Source organism: Salmo salar, chromosome ssa10 (assembly GCF_905237065.1).
Source record: "Salmo salar chromosome ssa10, Ssal_v3.1, whole genome shotgun sequence".
In the NCBI taxonomy this organism is placed as follows: domain Eukaryota; kingdom Metazoa; phylum Chordata; class Actinopteri; order Salmoniformes; family Salmonidae; genus Salmo; species Salmo salar.
The window spans coordinates 103,997,663-104,020,041 of NC_059451.1; the positions used below are offsets into that span (position 1 = coordinate 103,997,663).

The following is a 22,379-nucleotide window of genomic DNA, read 5'->3' on the forward strand; positions in this document are numbered from 1 at the left end:
TTGCCTTGCAAATGAACTGAATCCCCAAAAAACATTTCCACTGCATTTCAGCCCTGCCACAAAAGGACCAGCTGACATGTCAGTGATTCTCTCGTTAACACAAGTGTGAGTGTTGATGAGGACAAAGCTGGAGATCACTCTGTCATGCTGATTGAGTTCGAATAACAGACTGGAAGCTTCAAAAGTAGGGCGGTGCTTGGAATCATTGTTCTTCCTCTCAACCATGGTTACCTGCAAGGAAACACGTGCCATCATCATTGCTTTGCACAAAAAGGGCTTCACAGGCAAGGATATTGCTGCCAGTAAGATTGCACCCAGTAAGATTGCACCTAAATCAACCATTTATCGGATCATCAAGAACTTCAAGGAGAGCGGTTCAATTGTTGTGAAGAAGGCTTCAGGGCCCCCAAGAAGTGAGGCGAAGACTTTTGGAGGATGGCCTGGTATCAAGAAGGGAAGCAAAGAAGCCACTGCTCTCCAGGAAAAACATCAGGGACAGACTGATATTCTGCAAAAGGTACAGGGATTGGACTGCTGAGGACAGGGGTAAAGTAATTTTCTGTGATGAATCCCCTTTCAGATTGTTTGGGGCATCTGGAAAAAAGCTTGTCCGGAGAAGACAAGGTGAGTGCTACCATCAGTCCTGTTTCATGCCAACAGTAAAGCATCCTGAGACCATTCATGTGTGGGGTTGCTTCTCAGCCAAGGGAGTGGGCTCACTCACAATTTTGCCTAAGAACACAGCCATTAATAAAGAATGGTACCAACACATCCTCCGAGAGCAACTTCTCCCAACCATCCAGGAACAGTTTGGTGATGAACAATGCCTTTTCCAGCACGATGGAGCACCTTGCCATAAGGCAAAAGTGATAACTAAGTGGCTCTGGGAACAAAACATCGATATTTTGGGTCCATGGCCAGGAAACTCCCCAGACCTTAATCCCATTGAGAATTTGTGGTCAATCCTCAAGAGGCAGGTGGACAAACAAAAACACACATTCTGACAAACTCCAAGAATTGATTTTGCAAAAATGGGCTGCCATAAATCAGGATGTGGCCCAGAAGTAAATTGACAGCATGCCAGGGCGGATTGCAGAGGTCTTGAAAAAGAAAGGTCAACACTGCAAATATTGACTCTTTGCATCAACTTAATGTAATTGTCAATAAAAGCCTTTGACACTTATGTAATGCTTGTAATTATACTTCAGTATTCCATAGTAACATCTGACAAAAATATCTAAAGACACTGAGGCAGCAGACTTTGAAAATTAATATGTGTCATTCTCAAAACTTTTGGCCACGACTGTACAAAGAAATGTCAATTGAAAAAAGGTCAAATGAAACTAAGGGCAGCTCGTTTGCGGTCTTTCCAGCTTCAGTTTGAAGTGATTGTGTTAGCTGAGTTGTTAGCTAGCTTCTCTGAACAACAGTGTCCAGTGACGAGTGAGCACATTTTCGATGCCAGGCAAATTTGCGCCTCATTAGCTCATTGGTTATCGATGTATCCAAATAAATGTCACTAAAAAACAGCTTAAACAAATACGGCTACTTTGCTGTTATTGATTTGGAACTTACGACCAGCCGGCTTGGGTAGCAACGCTAGATTTGTGTCGGGACTATATCTTGTGGAAGGATGAAATAGTACACACATTCATCAAAATAACTACTTTAATCTAAATCTGTCAATCATTATTTGAATGTTGGTAACCCCGTTGTATAAAAGTGATAATGCCCGAGAAGGCGGTGTTTGGAGGATATATTGGCACGGTTTGCCGGCACTCGACATCGTCCCGGGCCAATATATCCTCCAAACATCGGCATCTCGGGCATTTTCACTTAATTCTGACTTGTAAAGGTCGTGACGGAGATTTCCTGATTCAAATGCACATTTCTGCCGTAGACCTCAATGCAATTCAACGTCGGGTTTCTAGGCAAATAGCTAGCTAACTTAGCAACCTCATGTAGTTTTTAGCTAACGTTACATTGAAAATGAAAACACATAGCAGGTGGCAATGTGCAAACTGCACACCACTTCGGCTTATCTGTTCGCCCAGTCATCCTATGGTGCTAATGCAACAATATAATTACCTCTATAGTATTGACAGGAGCCGCAAGCTGCTGGGGAGTCATATCTCCAAACTCCTCTCCAAGGACTTCCATGATTTTTACTGTTTGTGTGAAAAAGTGTAAACACCAGAACACATTTCCAATGTTTCTCCTGCAACCGGAAGACGCTACAGCATGTACGCTTCGATGTGTCACAGCAAAAGACTACCGTGCTGAACAAGAAAAAGTTACCAGCTACTTCTTCTGTGGTTTTTATATGGTTGTTGGCAGACAGCTTTAAGGTGCATGACCGCGACCAACTGGACTGGAGTGTGGACCAGACAGGGAAGGTCTAAATGCGAAACGAAATACATAATTACTTACACCCCCTGAAGATTTTCTCAGCAGTTCACTTATGCTTGGCTCTTCAACACCATTACTCATTAAATCTGATAACAATCTCTCCCTTTCCCTCCCATATGGCTGGCACTGAAATAGCACATGTTCCACTGTCTCCATCTCCTCGTGACAGTGATCACACTTCCCAGTCAATGTTTTCCTACCAATTTCAATATACTGTTGAGCCTTGTGTGTCCCAGTCTCAGTCTTGTGATTACACTTTCTCCCTTCTCTCTCCACCAGAGGACCTCCCCGCCCCCATCAGTACATATATTCAAGACACCAGAGTACTGAGTTCTTAAATGTTCACTTACAATATTTACTGGCCTTCCCTGTGGCTCAGTTGGTAGAGCATGGTGTTTGCAACGCCAGCATGGTGTGTGCAACGCCAGGGTTGTGGGTTTGATTCCCACAGGGGGCCAGTACCCAAAAAAAAAAATGCATGAAATGAAATGTATGCATTCACTACTGTAAGTCGCTCTGGATAAGAGCGTCTGCTAAATGACTAAATTGTAATTGTAATTGTACTCCTTCCTCACCAGCTCTTACCCTCTCAAGAAACCCTATGTTTATAATTGACTTAGTGAGCAACCAAGGTGGGATAGCAGGAAGAACCACAGAGGGGCTGAACTCCTTCCCAAACAGTCCCATCTCTGTCGGCATGGCCCATGCCATTACCTATCCAGGCAAAACTTGTATTCAGATCTTGTTCATGGTCCCAGCACTCTACGTGCACTTTTTTTTGTAGGATGTGTAACCTGGAAGATTTACCCAATATGTCAGGGTTAGTTGTTGTTGTCTTGTCAACTTTAACGGCATTATCAGATACTGAGTTTCACAAGTATTATTACCAGACATGTAATCCAGCTAAGGAATGTATAGGGCAATTCCATGGTAACGAAACTGGGCTGAATTGCTCAGTAGAGTAAAGTACAGAAGAGAACAGTACATACAGCAATACTGAACTTTTTTTTAAACTTTACTGTACTCTACTGTACTGTTCTCTAAACTTGTGAAAACTTAGACGTCTACGATTGGTTTAGATTTGGTCCAGTCCGGACCAAATCTGAACCAATCATGGATGTCTAGGTTTTGACCAAATCAAGGCTGGTCTGAACCGGACCAAAAATCAAAATCTGTGGACGTTGAAAAAAAACGCCGGACCATAACAAAAAATGACGTCTGTGGACGTTGAAATCAAGGCCAGGGAGGACTGACCAAATTTCAACTACTTCTCAAGGTCCATAGACGCCCGGTGTTGGTCGGTGCTAAGTGGGTAAGGATGCTCATTACAGTAAAGGAAAAGAGAAATTAGGGAGAGAAATTTGTAAATATCTCAAAGAAAAGTGGGATTTTGGTAATGAAATTTCAAGGCACAGGGCAATGTTTCTTATACTTACAGAAGGCAAATAATTTATCCAAAACTAAATAAACAGTGCATTCGGAAAGTATTCAGACCCCTTGACTTTTCCCACAGTTTGTTACGTTACACCCTTATTCTAAAATGGATTAAATAGATTTTTCCCCTCCTCAATCGACACACAATACCCCGTTATGGCAAAGCAAAAACTGAAATATGACATTTACATAAGTATTCAGACCCTTTACTCAGTACTTTGTTGAAGCACCTTTGGCAGCGATTACAGCCTCGAGTCTTCTTGGGTATGATGCTACAAGCTTGGCACACCTGTATTTGGGGAGTTTCTCCCATTCTTCTCTGCAGACCCTCTCAAGCTCTGTCAGGTTGGATGGGGAGTGTCGCTGCACAGCTATTTTCAGTTCTCTCCAGAGATGTTTGATCGGGTTCAAGTCCGGGCTCTGGCTGGGCCACTCAGAGACTTGTCCTAAAGCCACTGCTGCGTTGTCTTGGCTGTGTGCTTAGGGTTGTTTTTCTGTTGGAAGGTGAACCTTCACCCCAGTCTGAGGTTCTTAGTGCCCTAGAGCAGGTTTTCAACAAGGATAAAACTCTGTACTTTGATCTGTTCATCTTTCCCTCAATCCTGACTGGTCTCCTGGTCCCTGCCGCTGAAAAACATCCCCACAGCATGATTCTGCCACCACCATGCTTCACCGTAGGGATGGTGCCAGGTTTTCTCCAGACGTGACGCTTGGCATTCAGGACAAAGAGTTCAATCTTGGTTTCATCAGACCAGAGAATCTTGTTTCTCGTGGTCTGAGAGTCCTTTAGGTCCCTATTGGCAAACTCCAAGCGGGCTGTCATGTGCCTTTTACTGAGAAGTGGCTTCCGTCTGGCTACTCTACCATAAAGGCCTGATTGGTGGAGTGCTGCAGAGATGGGAGAACCTTCCAAAAGGACAACCATCTCCACAGAGGAACTCTGGAGCTCTGTCAGAGTGACCATCAGGTTCTTGGTCACCTCCCTGACCAAGACCCTTCTCCCTGATTGCTCATTTCTGCCAGGCGGCCAGCTCTAGGGAGAGCGGTTTGGTGGTTTCAAACTTCTACCATTTAAGAATGATGGAGACCACTGTGTTCTTGGGACCTTCAATGCTGCAGACATTTTTTGGTTCCCTTCCCCAGATCTGTGCCTTGACACAATCCTGTCTCTGAGCTCTACCGACAATTCCTTCGACCTCATGGCTTGGTTTTTGCTCTGACATGCACTGTCAACCGTGGGACCTTATATAGACAGGTGTGTGCCATTCCAAATCATGACCAATTAATTGAATTTACCACAGGTGGACTTCAATCAAGTTGTAGAAACATCTCAAGGATGATCAATGGAAACAGGATGCACCTGAGCTCAATTTCAAGTATCATAGCAAAGGGTCTGAATACTTATGTAAATAAGGTATTTCTGTTTTTTTACATTTACATTACATTTAAGTCATTTAGCAGACGCTCTTATCCAGAGCGACTTACAAATTGGTGCATTCACCTTATGATATCCAGTGGAACAACCACTTTACGATAGTGCATCTAAATCTTTTAAGGGGGGGGTTAGAAGGATTACTTTATCCTATCCTAGGTATTCCTTAAAGAGGTGGGGTTTCAGGTGTCTCCAGAAGGTGGTGATTGACTCCGCTGTCCTGGCGTCGTGAGGGAGCTTGTTCCACCATTGGGGTGCCAGAGCAGCGAACAGTTTTGACTGGGCTGAGCGGGAACTGTGCTTCCTCAGAGGTAGGGGGGCCAGCAGGCCAGAGGTGGATGAACGCAGTGCCCTTGTTTGGGTGTAGGGCCTGATCAGAGCCTGAAGGTATGGAGGTGCCGTTCCCTTCACAGCTCCGTAGGCAATCACCATGGTCTTGTAGCGGATGCGAGCTTCAACTGGAAGCCAGTGGAGAGAGCGGAGGAGCGGGGTGACGTGAGAGAACTTGGGAAGGTTGAACACCAGACGGGCTGCGGCGTTCTGGATGAGTTGTAGGGGTTTAATGGCACAGGCAGGGAGCCCAGCCAACAGCGAGTTGCAGTAATCCAGACGGGAGATGACAAGTGCCTGGATTAGGACCTGCGCCGCTTCCTGTGTGAGGCAGGGTCGTACTCTGCGAATGTTGTAGAGCATGAACCTACAGGATCGGGTCACCGCCTTGATGTTAGTGGAGAACGACAGGGTGTTGTCCAGGATCACGCCAAGGTTCTTAGCACTCTGGGAGGAGGACACAAGGGAGTTGTCAACCGTGATGGCGAGATCATGGAACGGGCAGTCCTTCCCCGGGAGGAAGAGCAGCTCCGTCTTGCCGAGGTTCAGCTTGAGGTGGTGATCCGTCATCCACACTGATATGTCTGACAGACATGCAGAGATGCGATTCGCCGCCTGGTTATCAGAAGGGGGAAAGGAGAAGATTAATTGTGTGTCGTCTGCATAGCAATGATAGGAGAGACCATGTGAGGATATGACAGAGCCAAGTGACTTGGTGTATAGCGAGAATAGGAGAGGGCCTAGAACAGAGCCCTGGGGGACACCAGTGGTGAGAGCGCATGGTGCGGAGACAGATTCTCGCCACGCCACCTGGTAGGAGCGACCTGTCAGGTAGGACGCAATCCAAGCGTGGGCCGCGCCGGAGATGCCCAACTCGGAGAGGGTAATAATTTTTATTTGTAATGCATTTGCAAAAATGTCTAAAAAGCTGTTTTCGCTTTGTCATTATGGGGCATTGTGGGTAGATTGATGAAAAAGAGATTTAATCAATTTTAGAATTTGGAAAAAGTGAAGGAGGCTGAAAACTTTGATATTAGCTGGTAGGAGTCTTTACTTAAAGATTATTGTGTTTTGATGTATTTCTAATACCTTTTAAGACTTTTTCTGGTAGATGTTTTCTAAGACCCCCTTTCCATCTGTTTGATCAGAAGTCAAAGCCTTTATTTTTCCTAATATTTAGGATAGAAAATGGTTGAAAAATGTGAATATGCCTCCATTTAAATATTTTTTTTTGACTCTTTGATTTCATTTGGCACAAGATTTGACATGTTCCTATGAACTTCACATGTTGGGTCCTTTTACATGGAAATGCCCTATAGCAAGCCTGCAATCTGTTTGCAATAGGGTACAGTGCCTTCAGAAAGTATTCATACCCTTTGACTTATTCCACATTTTGTTGTGTTACAGCCTGAATTCAAAATGGATGAAATCCATTCTACACACAAGAGTTTCTCTCTACACACAATACCCCATAAGTGAAAGCATGTTTTTAGAAATTTCTGCTAATGTATTGAAATGATATACAGAACTATCTTATATACATTAGTATTCACACCCCTGAGTCAATACATGCTAAAATCACCTTTGGCAGCGATTACAGCTGTGTCTTTATGGGCATGTATCTAAGAGCTTTGCACATCTGAATTGTACAATATTTGCACATTATTCTTTTTAAAATTCTTCAAGCTCTATCAAGCTGGTTGTTGATCATTGCTAGACAGCCATTTTCAAGTCTTGCCATAGATTTTCAAGCTGATTTAAGTCCAAACTGTAACTAGGCAACAGGATGGTCCACAGGCACATATTTAAAACTGTGCTAGAACCTCCACAGGAACACAGTACCTCCCTGGAAAGCACAGGCAAGACGTAACCAACTACCTGGCCACAAAACCAAAGCATGGATTGCTGTCTTACCTTGGCCATATACAACCAACATATAATTTTCTAATATGGGTGAACTATCCCTTTAATATGTTCAATTTAACTGCCACATTGATTACTTCTTATGACAGATTTTAATATTCTAGTGTTGTATAGAATACATACAACAAACAAGTGATTGGTGGAGCACTTAGCATTTGGCTATGTACATACTTATTAAGGACAATACATCCATCTTGCTGACCATTTTCTCTTTCTCAAGCTGTTGCTTGGATCCTTCTTGGTTGAAGACCCTTGACATCGTCAGTCCAACGATGGACCCAAAGATGTGGAGCAGTATGATGGTATTCAGGGACCCTGCCTGTGTGTTGACATTACAATCCTATAGATTTCGTTGTTTTAGCTTTGAAACAAATTAAACGAAGCCAAGTAAAACCAAAATCTGATCTTTTCTCTGTGATACAAAACCAGATATTTCCTCTGTAATACACAGACTCAAAGCCATTTAGGATAACTGCCCACTACACAGCCATCGCTGCCACCAGGAGGGTAAATCCAGATCCACTGAAACTATATCGCACCAGAAAATCCAAATCCCAGAATCACCATCATGTTCAAACCTGGAATTCAGTATATAGATAGAATTGGTACACATAATGTTGGTGTCATAGAACGGAAGGGAGAGTGGGGAAATAAGTGTAGACCCTACAATATCATCCATTAAATGTCAATAATTACAACAAAACAATTTAAGGGTCCAAAACTTCTAATGAGCACTGTTCATGTCACCTGCTTTTTGAGGCCTACCAGAGTGGCGTGACAGGTCAGGGTGGCAGGCCTGACCTCCTGGATGGACTTACCTAACCTCCTGCCCATCAGGCCTGTTACGGAAGACTATGAGCGGATTTCCCAGACAATGATTAAGCATAGACCTGGACAAAAACAAAAACATTCAGTGGAGAAACTGTGTAGTGCCTTTTATTTCCCTCTGACATTATATCAGATTTAAAAAAAATAAAACACACCATTTTACATTTGGATCACATACATCTATGCTCTAACTAAACTAAACTATGATAGAAATTCCAATAGTAGTGTGTCTTAATTAAAATAAATGTGATGTTTTCAATGAAGATCCTCATTTTGTCATGTTTTTCCAACTTCTAGAAAGATTTTAACCCACTTAATCCCAAAAAGCTTTCAGCATCATTTTAAAGCCCTAGTTTTTTTGTTACTTGAGAAAGTAATTTCTGAAGATTCTTCAAGAGGAACATGTGAATTGTCATTTATTTACATTTTTCCCACTGTTTTAATGTCAACCCTGTAACGTGAACTGAATTCTAGTTTTAATATGGTAAAACTATTCCTTTAACCTTTTTTTTTTTCAAATGTACTATTTAACATCTTTATAGTCACTTTTAGAGTAATTCTTTGTAATTTAACCTCTTGAGATGGGAAAACATGTATGTCATGAAGGTGAATATGTGCTCTTCATGACAGAATGCTATTACACTATCCAAAAGGCACTCTATTCATTGAATGACCCCTCTATAGAAAGTTCCTTTTAGTCCAGTACTAGGCTCCAAAGAAAATCAGAAGGGCACTTCCATTATTGAATCATGAAATAGATAGGCTATAGCAGGGGGTATTCAAATCCTACCCAGGAGGTGCGGAGTACTGCTGGTTTTATGTTCTACCAGATAATTAATTGCACCCACCTGGTGTCCCAGGTCTAAGTCAGTCCATGATTAGAGGGGAATAATGAAAGAAAAGCAGTGATACTAGCTTGGAGATCCAGATTTGAATTTTGGGGGGGCAATAGTATAACCTGATATCGCCCTACTGTTGGGTACAGCTAGGTAGCTAAAAATGACATTAGCCCTTTAAATCAATGTCATTTGAAAGCCACACCCCCACAATTGATTGCTGAAGCATCTATAAGCCTGGCCCATTTGACAATTTGTTTTGTGTTTAAGGTTAGTGGGCTGTTGTGGTGTGCTTTTGACAAATCTGGTTTAGCTAAAGCTTAATGGCTGTTATGAAAATATTTTGATTGTTTGCAATTGTGATTTACATGAAGAATCTGTTAAACTGTTTCAGGATTTGGTCAAGTGTTCATTCCTAAATTCCATTCCATTTGTAGCTGCTGAACAATGGTAAGCTGAAGTTTACTGCAATGCTTTGGCATCTTACTAATTCGGTGGTCTTTTCAAATCTAATACCCATTGACCTTTTCTCTGGAGTTATGTTTGTGAAAGTGGAGGCTGTTGCAGGGAGGACGGCTCATAATGGTTGGGACTGCATCAAACGCATGGAAACCATGTGTTTTCTATTTGCTATCATTCTACTACAGCCATTAACATGAGCCCATCCTCCCCAATTAAGGTGCACCAACCTCCTGTGGTTTGCACTAGTATTCAGGTCAAAAGTATATTTAATTTGAGCAACACTACCTGTCATTTTGACCCTAAATGGTTGGGCTCCAACATGCAATATAGCACATCTTGAATGGTAGGCTATGGACATAAAATTCAATTACTCTTGTCTTGACAGAGGGAGTGTATTTCTATACACATTGGCCAAGCAGGTGTCCAGATGGGCAATGCATGTTGGGAGCTGTATTGCCTGGAGCATGGTTTCCAACCAGATGGGAGAATCCATGAATCCAGTACTGCTTCCCTGGCTGATTCCTCGTTTGGTACCTTCTTCAGTGAGACTGGCGGTGGGAAATATGTTCCCAGGGCTGTCTTCATAGATTTGGAGCCTACAGTTATGGGTAAGGAACATATTGTTGTATAGCTAGCTCTACAACCTCAATGGTATGAAATGGCATGGCGTACATTGACATGTAATATCTTGAATTGTTTACAGCACGTAGTTTCTTTTTATATAACACTAGTCTTTTCTGCATATACCAATCTAATGTATTCTAGATGAAATAAGGAATGGACACTACCGTCAGCTGTATCACCCTGAACAACTCATCAGTGGCAAGGAGGATGCTGCCAATAACTATGCACGTGGCCATTACACCATTGGCAAGGAGATTGTGGAGTCTGTACTGGACAGAATGCGTAAAATGGTGAGTGGTTTGATCTCTAGTTGCAAGTCCCACTATGGTGAAATTTGGATGAATTGTTAATGTGTGCTCATTCTCCTCAGGCTGACCAGTGCATTGGACTACAAGGATTCCTTATATTTCATAGTTTTGGAGGTGGGACTGGCTCTGGCTTTGGTTCGCTCTTAATGGAGCGCCTGTCTGTAGATTACGGGAAGAAGTCCAAACTTGAGTTCTCAGTCTACCCTGCGCCCCAGGTGTCCACGGCAGTTGTGGAGCCCTACAACTCCATCCTGACAACGCATACCACTCTGGAGCACTCGGATTGCTCTTTCATGGTGGACAATGAGGCCATCTTTGACATCTGCAAGCGTAATCTTGGTGTGGAGCGTCCATCTTATACCAATCTGAACCGCCTCGTTGCCCAGATCGTCTCCTCAATTACTGCCTCTTTGCGCTTTGATGGTGCGCTCAATGTGGATCTGACAGAGTTCCAGACCAACCTGGTTCCTTACCCCCGTATCCACTTCCCCCTGGTCACTTATGCTCCCATCATCTCAGCAGAAAGGGCCTATCACGAGCAACTCTCTGTTCCTGAGATCACAAATGCCTGCTTTGAACCGGCTAACCAGATGGTGAAGTGCGATCCCAGACATGGCAAGTACATGGCCTGCTGCTTGCTGTACCGTGGTGACGTGGTGCCCAAAGACGTCAACGCAGCCATCGCCCACATCAAGACCCGCAAATCCATCCAATTTGTGGATTGGTGTCCGACAGGGTTCAAGGTGGGGATCAACTACCAGCCGCCTACTGTTGTTCCTGGGGGTGATCTGGCCAAGGTGCAGAGAGCTGTGTGCATGCTGAGTAACACCACAGCTATTGCAGAGGCTTGGAGTCGTCTGGACCACAAGTTTGACCTGATGTATGCCAAGCGGGCCTTTGTGCACTGGTATGTGGGTGAAGGCATGGAGGAGGGGGAGTTCTCTGAGGCCAGAGAGGACATGGCTGCTCTGGAGAAGGATTATGAGGAGGTGGGGGCAGACTCTGGTGACGGTTGTGAGGCGGAAGAAGATGAATACTAAATCTGCCTCCCAACCAGCATTTATACTTGTTCTCCAAGCAGCCTCTTGTCTAATTGTAATAAAACTCAAAGCATTTGAATTCTTGCATGTGTCATTTACTTTTGATTTATTACTTGATAAATCTGATTTGGTCGGCAGGTGTGGCTGTGTATAACTGGAATGAAGAGGTCCTGGAATGGCTTATAAACTTTGTGGGTGGCATGCGACTTGGTTTTGGAAGATTAGCGCTTGACAAGATGGCTGGCGTTGTTGGTACATCTGCACTTAACATTTTGTGTATTATCAGACTACCTGACTAAGCCTTGAACCATAATTATGAAGGTATGTCTTTATAAATGACTAGTCCTGGACAAATTCCGTGTCAACTGTAATTCCACAGAGTGCCTCTTATTGACCTCTGACATCTCAGCAAATTCCTATCAAACACACAATTAAAGTTTGATCACAAAGTCATGCTTTCTTAACTATGCTAAACATTTCAATGGTGTGAGAAATTGCAAGGTTAATGCTGTTATTGCATCAAATGGTGGTTTTATGCAACAAAAAAACGTTTTTTTTTTAGAATGCTCATCTGTGTTCTACTAAGGACGGGCCTCGAATAATTTCTTTGTCTTATTGCATTCCAGAGCATGAGTTAATGTTTCTGTACTGGGGTACCAGCGGGAGATGGATCCAGTATGGAGTTGTTTTGGGGGGGGGGGGCAGACCAGACCCTGGTCTCTACACAATGAGGACAGTTTTTTACAGCATATATTTTCTACAAATCTTAACTTGTGACCCATTCCATACATATGTTTGTCATGTAGACTGAAGGAGGATGGACTTTTGCTATAAAATGTTGTGGCTCAAACCAGCTTGTTGAGTTCAGTCACCTCCAGGGGTGATTACTGACCAGTTCCATTCCTGCAGTAATAAAGCTTGATTGTTTTGAAATCTTAGTCTCCTTTTGATTACAATAATTTGTCACAATTTTAGTGATGTGTTGATAAACTTCATTTTTCTGATTGTTCCCTGTGAAATCCATGTTAACAGTGCATGGGGAGTTGCATGAGATGTAACCTGGGGAAAGCCATTTTCCACTATTTGGAGCAGATTGGATCCCCACCTGGCTGGGAGCGTCAGCTGAATGGATACATTAACAGAATTGGATGAAGGTTGAGACTGGTTTCTTACAGTAATTGAACTTGAGAGTGCACAGAATGAATAGTACTAATTAGACATTAAGTGAACATTTAAGTAAAAAGATGACAAAAACTAAAAATAACAAAAGCCCCTGTTGAGGGTAGGCTCAGAGTGAGGTCTTAAGAGGGCCACAGCTGGGGTAACGAGCAGGACTGAGTTGAGTCTTCTTAAGTGAGGTATCCTTGGACATGATTGTTAATTAGCCAGTTGCGGGCTACCAAAAGTATAGATCCGTGGTACTGGCTGACAGTAGGACCACAAGAGCCCAGGTGACGCCTTGCGAGGCATCTGACTTTGGCGACGTTCAAATTTTAACGTGTATATAACTGATAAAATGTTTTGTTAAATGAGGTTAACAGGTATGCCCTGGGTTACTATTTTTAGGTGTAATTGTGCATGTTCTTGATATTCCTGGTACTTAGAAAATACGAGGAAAGAGGATTTTTGGGACAGTGTTACAAAGAGAGGAGACCTGGGTACTCTGTAGGTAGTTTTACACATTTGGATAGATGGAAGATAATCTATACCATAGTAATCGCAGTAGACGATATCCCAGTGTGGATACAACACCTGGTTTTGGGACCACTAATTAGGCAATATTTTGATAATGGTATGGGTTTCCCTGTTCATATAGACAGGGTTTAAATATTGTGTGGGTAATCTTTGTAAATGATGTTCTGTGTGGACATCTGACCAATTCTGTGTGAGTGGTCTGACCAATCCTGTGTGGATGGTTATTTAGTAATGTTCTGTGTGAGCATTTGATTAATCCTGTGTGGGTGATCATGAAGACTCTGTGTCAGGCTGAGATAAATAATAATTAGTAGATAAGTTAATGATTATGCAATGTTTTAAAATAGTTAGGTACATATGTAAAAGCTATAAACCAAATCCACCTATAGAAGTAAGAAAATATTTCTGCGGGTTATGAAAAATATTGATTAAGTGTGTTTGGGAACAGTACTGTGTGAATGTGATATGAGAGTTCTGTGTAAATAAGATATAAACATTTAGCATAATAAGATTATTGAAATTTGGTTAATAAATGTAGATATCATGTTATTTTGGGGTTCTGTCCATCACTGTGTAACAGTGTAGGTTCCGTCCCTCTCTTCGCCCCAACCTGAGCTCGAACCAGGGACCCTTGCACATATCAACAACTGACACCCCACGAAGCATCGTTACCCATCGCGCCACAAAAGTCGCGGCCCTTGCAACGCAAGGGGAACAACCACTTCAGGTCTCAGAGCGAGTGACGTCACTGATTGAAACGCTATTATCGCGCACCACCGCTAACTAACTAGCCATTTCACATCGGTTACAACTGCCCATCATAGAATATCTCGGGGTGGTATTGAGAGCGGAACGTTAGCGGCAAGTCTAGTTTCTGGGAGCCAAGACCTTGCCGTGGTTTCTGGGAGGTCAGAGAACCGTTGAGAATCCCATGACGGGCCGGTCGTTGTCCACGAAACAAAAGTTTTTGGTTCCGATGGGATTATGTTTGGAGAGCTGCTTCATAGCTGTGGAGAGTCCTTGAAAACGCAAATGGAATGGTTGATGTGAGTACCTAAGAATGTCTTACATTTTAAATGGATTCTGTGAAGATAGGAAAATATGATGAATTGTATGTGTGTATAATCGATTTACTGGAGATTTGATAAAGTAATACTGGGAATATAATGAGATTCAATTTAAACAACCCATACGTAGACGTAAGTAGGTTTTGAGTTGGTCCCTTTAATTTGATAAATATGAGGTTTAAGTATTATTCAACTGTCTACAGTCTGGGCATTTGTCTCAGAAACTGATTGGAGTGTGCCCACTTTTGGTTAATTTACCCGAACGATGTAACACGGCCCATAAGGCAGTATGAGAGGAGTTGCTATATTTATCGAATAAACCTTTTTTTGTTAGAGTGAATTAAGATGGAATCTCGACGTAATTTATAACGTCGTACAAAGCCTAGGGTTTCCATCAAAAAAGTATCATTGCGGAGCTAATGTGATGTAGTAAAATAATTATAATATGTCGCTTGTGAAAAGAAAATCTGCATTTATAACAAGGCACAAGGAAAGCGCATGCTAAATTAAACGCTAATAAACATAAACGTTGGGATACATTAAAACAAATGATTCATGATTTGAGGGAGTACAGTGGACTTATTATCAGGTTTTGTTTGTGGTTAAAACTTTTCGGTTGCTGAATCAGTGTAGTATAGTGAATGCTAACGAAATGTATTTTTTTTCTTCTGGGAAAATGGGGGTTTCATTGTCTCTCTCTGAAATGTTTCCCGGGCTGTGCTGTTTTGAGGAGAGCAGTGAGTGAGATTGAGGCCGTAAACTACCAAATTAAATAAGGCCTAGCCATTTTTGTTTGTTTTTACCTTAAGGTTTGCAAATACACCCACACACAACACACGTGTTATGACTATTTGTTGGTGTTTTTAAAATACTATGTTTGATTTTATTGTAAGTGTTCTATTTCATTTGGGTTTATTGAGTTTTCCATTTGTCTTCGTGCCAAGGTATCTTAAAGGGGCACACACACACATGGAGTTTTCTGAAGTTTTCAATTTCAGTTTTAATTGAACACGTGAATTCTTTTGATAAGACATGTACTGGAAACTTACTGGAAACCTGGGATATGAAATGTTTGACTGTTTTTTATTTAATTTGTCAAATTCATTATCCAAATGGCTTTCCAGTGAGTGTGATCAAATCACACAGGAAAGTTTGGACAGAGGTCATACAAACCCTTCAAAGAAGTGGTTTTTACTATATTAAAGGCCATTTGTAATACTGATTTGAAGGTCATTTGTAATATTGGTAATAATGATGAAGTTTATAGTTCTTAGCCATATTTGTGATTTGGACCAATGTGAAAATGGAGAGGGTGTTGCCTTTGACTAAGGGTAGGCTGTCTTAAGTCTCTTTTCCTATGACCATTTTGGATTGAAGTTTACACGCCTGGAGTGATATGTGAAGGAGTGTATTGTTGTGTTGGTTGTGTTTGTTCTGTTCTGTTTTGATACAAATCTCACTAGATTAGGTCTGCTGGATTGTTGGGATTTCTCACAATGGGTTATATGTCTAACTTCCTGATCCTTTGGCTCTGTGATGAAGTTGACAGTGTGATGAAGAGTATAAACCGATTTGAAAAAAGTTTCAATTGAATGTGTTCTTATTCTCTTTAACATGTTATAGACATTGGTATTAAAAATAATGGTATAAGTAATAATTTATCATATAGTCAATGCTTGTCTGAATTTCCTGAATAAAAAATGAACTGAACTAAACTGTTGTTCTGATCTGTCCTCTCTTGAGGTTATCACGAAAGGTGACGTTAGTCGGTGTTTAAATGCATGGAAAAGATAATTGGACCGAACAGTGTGTGTACCTCAAAACCCCCTCTAACTGGCTGAAGAAAAGCGACAAATGCGTTCAATACGGCACTGTCTGCACCACTTCTACCGAGAGACCTGAATCCTGAGCCAGCAACCTGAATCCTGAGCCAGCAACCTGAATCCTGAGCCAGCAACCTGTATGCAGCATCCAATCGGCACTATCAACTGCTTTTCTCTCATGTCTTTTTCTCAGGAGTGTGACAGGAGTCCACGTGGAGTGAGCATGGGGAGAAATCTGTTTCAAACTTTTCTTATGTTGCTGGTATACTGGTTGACAAAAGGACAAGACATAATGGGTGGTAAAGTTGGTGGCGGCTCAGGTGAGACATTCAAATTGGGACATTATCATGGGACATCCACTTTGAACTGTAAAGCTATCGGAAAGAGACAATGAAGAAGACGCCAGAAGAATCAGGGGGGGGGGGGGGGCACCTGTGCCCAAGATTGATTTAGACTTGTCTAAAATTGTTTATTTTGGGGTATCAGGTTGATTGTAGAGGTCTACACACTACATAAAAATATAGTAATTTAGATTAAGAATGCATTAGGATACTGATCTGTAATTGTAATCATGATAAGAAAGTTAATACTAGAATTATATGATAATTATACTGTATGTTAATATAAATGTACATTTTGACAATGTTGATGTGTGATAAATTGAGGGTTTTTGACTGAGTGATAGGACCAATTTAAATCACTGAGCAATGTCATTGGATATTTGGGTTGGATAATTAATTGGGTTTTGATTATGATTTGGAAACTGACTGATTTTTAAAACTGATGGATTGATTGGTAAATCTATTTGACTAATTTCCATTACCAAATTACGTTTTTGATGATAATGATAATACTCAGGAACTATAGCAGGTATGGTGTTAATGGCACATAGAGACTATAGGAGTTGCCTTATAAGTAGTGGAATCAGGACGCTTGTCTTGGGTCATGTTCATTAGGCACCAACGGAATATATTTTACATTAACCAGGAGTCACCTGGATTTGTCCAACAAGATATGCTCATTTTAGTTTCTGGGATGGAAATAGTTATTTCCACCATGCTGATCCATTGGAGTGTGATAACTAAATGCTTATTTTATTGAAGTCCATTGTTGCATGCACTGCATTATGCATTAAATATTTGCTTTTCACTGTCTATGAAAATATAGCCTTGAATCATATAAACTGTATGCATCTTTTTTTTTTTTATGAGTTCGTACAGGTGACTGTGTATCATGACCTCCCCAGACCAATTGGTAGAATGGTTAGAATATGTGTTGGAGGTTGAAGTGGGAGACAGTGCTAAGTTTCTTGGGAGGAGGCTGAGCCAGTGCTATAGCAGCTGGTCACGTGCAGGGACCCATGCAATGAGTTATTGCTTTTATGCTTCTTGGTTTATGAAGAATGTATGCATTTTCTACATGTGAATTAATGTTTTTAAATCTTGTAATTTTCTTTTAAGTTGAGAGGACTCTCAAAATGGGGGAATGTGAGAGCAGAATTGCAAGATTATGTTATAATGCTGTTATTGCATCAAATGGTTGTTTTATGCAACAGAATAAGGGGTTGTTAGAACACTCATCTGTGTGTGTTCTACTGAGGATGGGCCTCTGGAAGATGTACGATGTCTTTGGGTGATACTGCATTCCAGAGCATGAGTTAATGTTTCTGTACCGGGGTACCAGCGGGAGATAGCTCCAGTATGAAGTTGGGGGGCCAGACCCTGGTCTCTACACAATGAGGACAGTTTTTACAGCAGATATTGTCTACAAATCTTAACCTTGAGACCCATTCCATACATATGTTTGTCATGTAGACTGAAGGAGGATGGACTTTGCTATAAAAGGCTGTGGCTCAAACCAGCTCGTTGAGTTCTCAGTTGGCGCCCCCCCCCCTTGGGTTGTGCCGTGGCGGAAACCTTTGTGGGTGATACTCGGCCTTGTCTCGGGATGGTAAGTTGGTGGTTGGAGATATCCCTTCAGTGGCGTGGGGGCTGTGCTTTGGCAAAGTGGGTGGGGTTATATCCTACCTGTTTGGCCCTGTCCGGGGGTTTCATCGGATGGGGCCACAGTGTCTCCTGACCCCTCCTGTCTCAGCCTCCAGTATTTATGCTGCAGTAGTTTATGTGTCGGGGGGCTAGGGTCAGTCTGTCACATCTGGAGTATTTCTCTTGTCTTTTCCGGTTACCTGTGTGAATTTAAATATGCTCTGTCTAATTCTTTCTTTCTCTCTCTCAGAGGACCTGAGCCCTAGGACCATGCCTCAGGACTACCTGGCTTGATGACTCCTTGCTGTCCCCAGTCCACCTGGCCGTGCTGCTGCTTCAGTTCCAACTGTTCTGCCTGCGGCTATGGAACCCTGACCTGTTCACCGGACGTGCTACCTGTCCCAGACCTGCTGTTTTCAACTCTCTAGAGACAGCAGGAGCGGTAGAGATACTCTCAAAGATCGGCTATGAAAAAGCCAACTGACACTTACTCTTGTGTTACTGACTTGTTGCACCCTCGACAACTACTATGATTATTATTATTTGACCATGCTGGTCATTAATGAACATTTGAACATCTTGGCCATGTGCTGTTATAATCTCCACCCGGCACAGCCAGAAGAGGACTGGCCACCCCTCATAGCCTGGTTCCTCTCTAGGTTTCTTCCTAGGTTTTGGCCTTTCTAGGGAGTTTTTCCTATCCACCGTGCTTCTACACCTGCATTGCTTGCTGTTTGGGGTTTTATTCTGTACAGCACTTTGAGATAACAGCTGATGTAAGAAGAGCTATACAAATAAATTTGATTTGATTTTATCACCTCCAGGGGTGATTACCGACCAGCTCCATTACTGCAGTAATTAAATAATAAAGCTTGATTGTTTTGAAGAAATCTAAAAGTCTCTCCTTTTGATTACAATAATTACACCACGCGTCATTAAAATAAGTGCGTTTTCAATGAAGATCCCTATTTTGGCATGTCATGTTTTTCCAACTTCTAGAAAGATTTTAACCTACTTAATCTCAAAAAGCTTTCAGCATTGTAAAGCCCTAGTTTTTTGTTGATTGGAAGTAATTTCGGAACATTCTTCAAGAGGAAAATGTGAATTGTGATTATTATTTTTTTTAAATCCACTGGTTTAAGGTCAACCCTGTGATGTGAACAGAACTGTAGTTGAAATATGGTAAAACCTATCCTTTTAAAATATATATTTTTCAAAAGTAGCATTTAACGTCTTGATTTGTTTTTTGTAATTTAATCTCTTGAAATGGGAAAACGTGTTATGAAGTTGAACATGTGCTCTTTATGACAATGTTAAAATTAGGTGAAATATTTTTTGGACTAGAATTTGGGCCTCCAAAGAAAATCGGAAGGGCAATTAAATTAATGAATCATGAAATAGACAGACTATAGCAGGGGTATTCAACTCCTTCCCTGGAGGTGCAGGGTACTGCTGGTTTTATGTTCTAACATAATTAATTACACCCACCTGGTGTCCCCGGTCTAAGTCAGTCCATGATTAGAGGGGACTCATAAAAAGCGGTGGAACCAGCTTGGAGATCCGGATTTGAATTTGAGGGGGCTAAAGTATAGCCTGATATCACCCTATTGTTGGGTACAACTTGGTAGCTATAAATGACATTAGCCCTTTAAATCAATGTCAATTGAAAGCCACACCCCCACAATTGATTGCTGAAGTGTCTATAAGCCTGGCCCATTTGACTATTTGTCTTGTGTTTAAGGTTAGTGGGCTGTTGTGGTGTGCGTTTGACAAATATGTTTTAGCTAAAACTTAGTTTGATATGAAGATATTTTTGATTGTTTGCACTTGTGATTTACATGAAGAACCTGTTAAACTGTTTCAGGGTTTGGTCAAGCGTTCATTCCTAAATTCCATTCCATTTGTAGCTGCTGAACAATGGTAAGGTGAGGTTTTGGCATGTTTTGTATTTTCGAATCTAATACCTATTTTGAGCTTTTCTCTTGAGTTATGTTTGCGCCAGTGGAGGCTGTTGCAGGGAGGACGGCTCATAATGGCTGGAACGGAGTAAATGGGATGGCATCAAACAACGTGTTTATTTGCTACTATTCCGCTACAGCCATTAACATGAGTCCACCCTCCCCAATTAAGGTGCACCAACCTTCTGTGGTTTGCACTAGTATTCAGGTCAAAAGTATATTTATTTTGAGCAACACTACCTGGCATTTTGACCCTAAATAGTTGGGCTCCAACATGCAATATAGCACATCTTGAATGGTAGGCTATGGACATAAAATTCAATTACTCTTGTCTTGACAGAGGGAGTGTATTTCTATACACATTGGCCAAGCAGGTGTCCAGATGGGCAATGCATGTTGGGAGCTGTATTGCCTGGAGCATGGTTTCCAACCAGATGGGAGAATCCATGAATCCAGTACTGCTTCCCTGGCTGATTCCTCGTTTGGTACCTTCTTCAGTGAGACTGGCGGTGGGAAATATGTTCCCAGGGCTGTCTTCATAGATTTGGAGCCTACAGTTATGGGTAAGGAACATCTAGTTGTATAACTAGCTCTACAACCTCAATGGTATGAAATGGCATGGCGTACATTGACATGTAATATCTTAAATTGTTTTTACGGCACGTAGTTTCTTTTTATATAACACTAGTCTTTTCTGCATATACCAATCTAATGTATTCTAGATGAAATAAGGAATGGACACTACCGTCAACTGTATCACCCTGAACAACTCATCAGTGGCAAGGAGGATGCTGCCAATAACTATGCACGTTGCCATTACACCATTGTCAAGGAGATTGTGGAGTCTGTACTGGACAGAATGCGTAAAATGGTGAGTGGTTCGATCTCTAGTTGCAAGTCCCACTATGGTGAAATTTGGATGAATTGTTAATGTGTGCTCATTCTCCTCAGGCTGACCAGTGCATTGGACTACAAGGATTCCTTATATTTCATAGTTTTGGAGGTGGGACTGGCTCTGGCTTTGGTTCGCTCTTAATGGAGCGCCTGTCTGTAGATTACAGGAAGAAGTCCAAACTGGAGTTCTCAGTCTACCCTGCACCCCAGGTGTCCACGGCAGTTGTGATGGTTTGCTCAGCTTTGATGGTGCACTCAATGTGGATCTGACAGAGTTCCAGACCAACCTGGTTCCTTACCCCCGTATCCACTTCCCCCTTGTCACTTATGCTCCCATCATCTCAGCAGAAAGGGCCTATCACGAGCAACTCTCTGTTCCTGAGATCACAAATGCCTGCTTTGAACCGGCTAACCAGATGAAGTGCGATCCCAGACATGGCAAGTACATGGCCTGCTGCTTGCTGTACCGTGGTGCCCAAAGACGTCAACGCAGCCATCGCCCACATCAAGACCCGCAAATCCATCCAATTTGTGGATTGGTGTCCGACAGGGTTCAAGGTGGGGATCAACTACCAGCCGCCTACTGTTGTGCCTGGGGGTGATCTGGCCAAGGTGCAGAGAGCTGTGTGCATGCTGAGTAACACCACAGCTATTGCAGAGGCTTGGAGCTGTCTGGACCACAAGTTTGACCTGATGTATGCCAAGCGGGCCTTTGTGCACTGGTATGTGGGTGAAGGCATGGAGGAGTGGGAGTTCTCTGAGGCCAGAGAGGACATGGCTGCTATGGAGAAGGATTATGAGGTGGGGGCAGACTCTGGTGACGGTTGTGAGGCGGAAGAAGATGAATACTAAATCTGCCTCCCAACCAGCATTTATACTTGTTCTCCAAGCAGCCTCTTGTCTAATTATAATAAAAGCAAAGCATTTGAATTCTTAATGTGTCATTTACTTTTGATGTAGTACTTGATAAATCTGTTGATTTGGTCGGCAGGTGTGGCTGTGTATAACTGGAATGAAGAAGTCCTGGAATGGCTTATGAAGTTTGTGGGTGGCATGCGACTTGGTCATGGAAGATTAGCGCTTGACAAGATGGCCTGCGTTGTTGGTACATCTGCACTTAACATTTTGTGTGCATTCTGACTACTTGACTGTAGTTAAGACTTTAACAGTGCATCTTGCACCACACTTATGATGGGGAGGAGTATCTTCATAACTGATTAGTGTAAATCAAGCTTTGTCAATGGGACAACAACCTGTCTGTGACTGCACATAGTATGCCTTACATTGACAAGTTTGACCATGATAGTGTTATCTCCGCAGTGTCATCGAGT

At 42.2% G+C, this 22,379-nt stretch overlaps 2 protein-coding genes and 1 pseudogene across 2 annotated transcripts in view; 2 read left to right on the top strand and 1 right to left on the bottom strand.

Moving 5' to 3' along the window:
• The window catches only part of polr3b (polymerase (RNA) III (DNA directed) polypeptide B), a 37,003-nt gene extending 34,730 nt beyond the window's left edge, over positions 1 to 2,273 (bottom strand). The window contains exon 1 of the mRNA XM_014125359.2: positions 2,089 to 2,273. Coding sequence (XP_013980834.1) covers positions 2,089 to 2,160 — 72 coding nt within the window. The 5' untranslated portion in view covers positions 2,161 to 2,273. The remainder of the gene's footprint in view (positions 1 to 2,088) is intronic.
• A 7,231-nt stretch (positions 2,274 to 9,504) lies between these two features.
• On the top strand, positions 9,505 to 11,673 carry LOC106561410 (tubulin alpha-8 chain). The gene is made up of 4 exons (XM_014125356.2): positions 9,505 to 9,642; positions 10,040 to 10,262; positions 10,420 to 10,568; positions 10,649 to 11,673. The coding sequence occupies exons 1-4, from the start codon at positions 9,640 to 9,642 to the stop codon at positions 11,624 to 11,626; spliced, it is 1,353 nt and encodes a 450-aa protein (XP_013980831.1). The 5' UTR covers positions 9,505 to 9,639; the 3' UTR covers positions 11,627 to 11,673.
• A 2,391-nt stretch (positions 11,674 to 14,064) lies between these two features.
• LOC106561412 (tubulin alpha-1C chain-like) lies at positions 14,065 to 21,984 on the top strand (annotated as a pseudogene).
• The last annotated feature ends 395 nt before the right edge of the window (positions 21,985 to 22,379 follow it).

Coding starts and splice junctions, on each gene's coding strand:
- LOC106561410 (XM_014125356.2), top strand. Junction 10,263..10,419: donor TTTGGAGCCTACAGTTATGG/GTAAGGAACATA, acceptor AATGTATTCTAG/ATGAAATAAGGAATGGACAC. Junction 10,569..10,648: donor TGGACAGAATGCGTAAAATG/GTGAGTGGTTTG, acceptor CATTCTCCTCAG/GCTGACCAGTGCATTGGACT.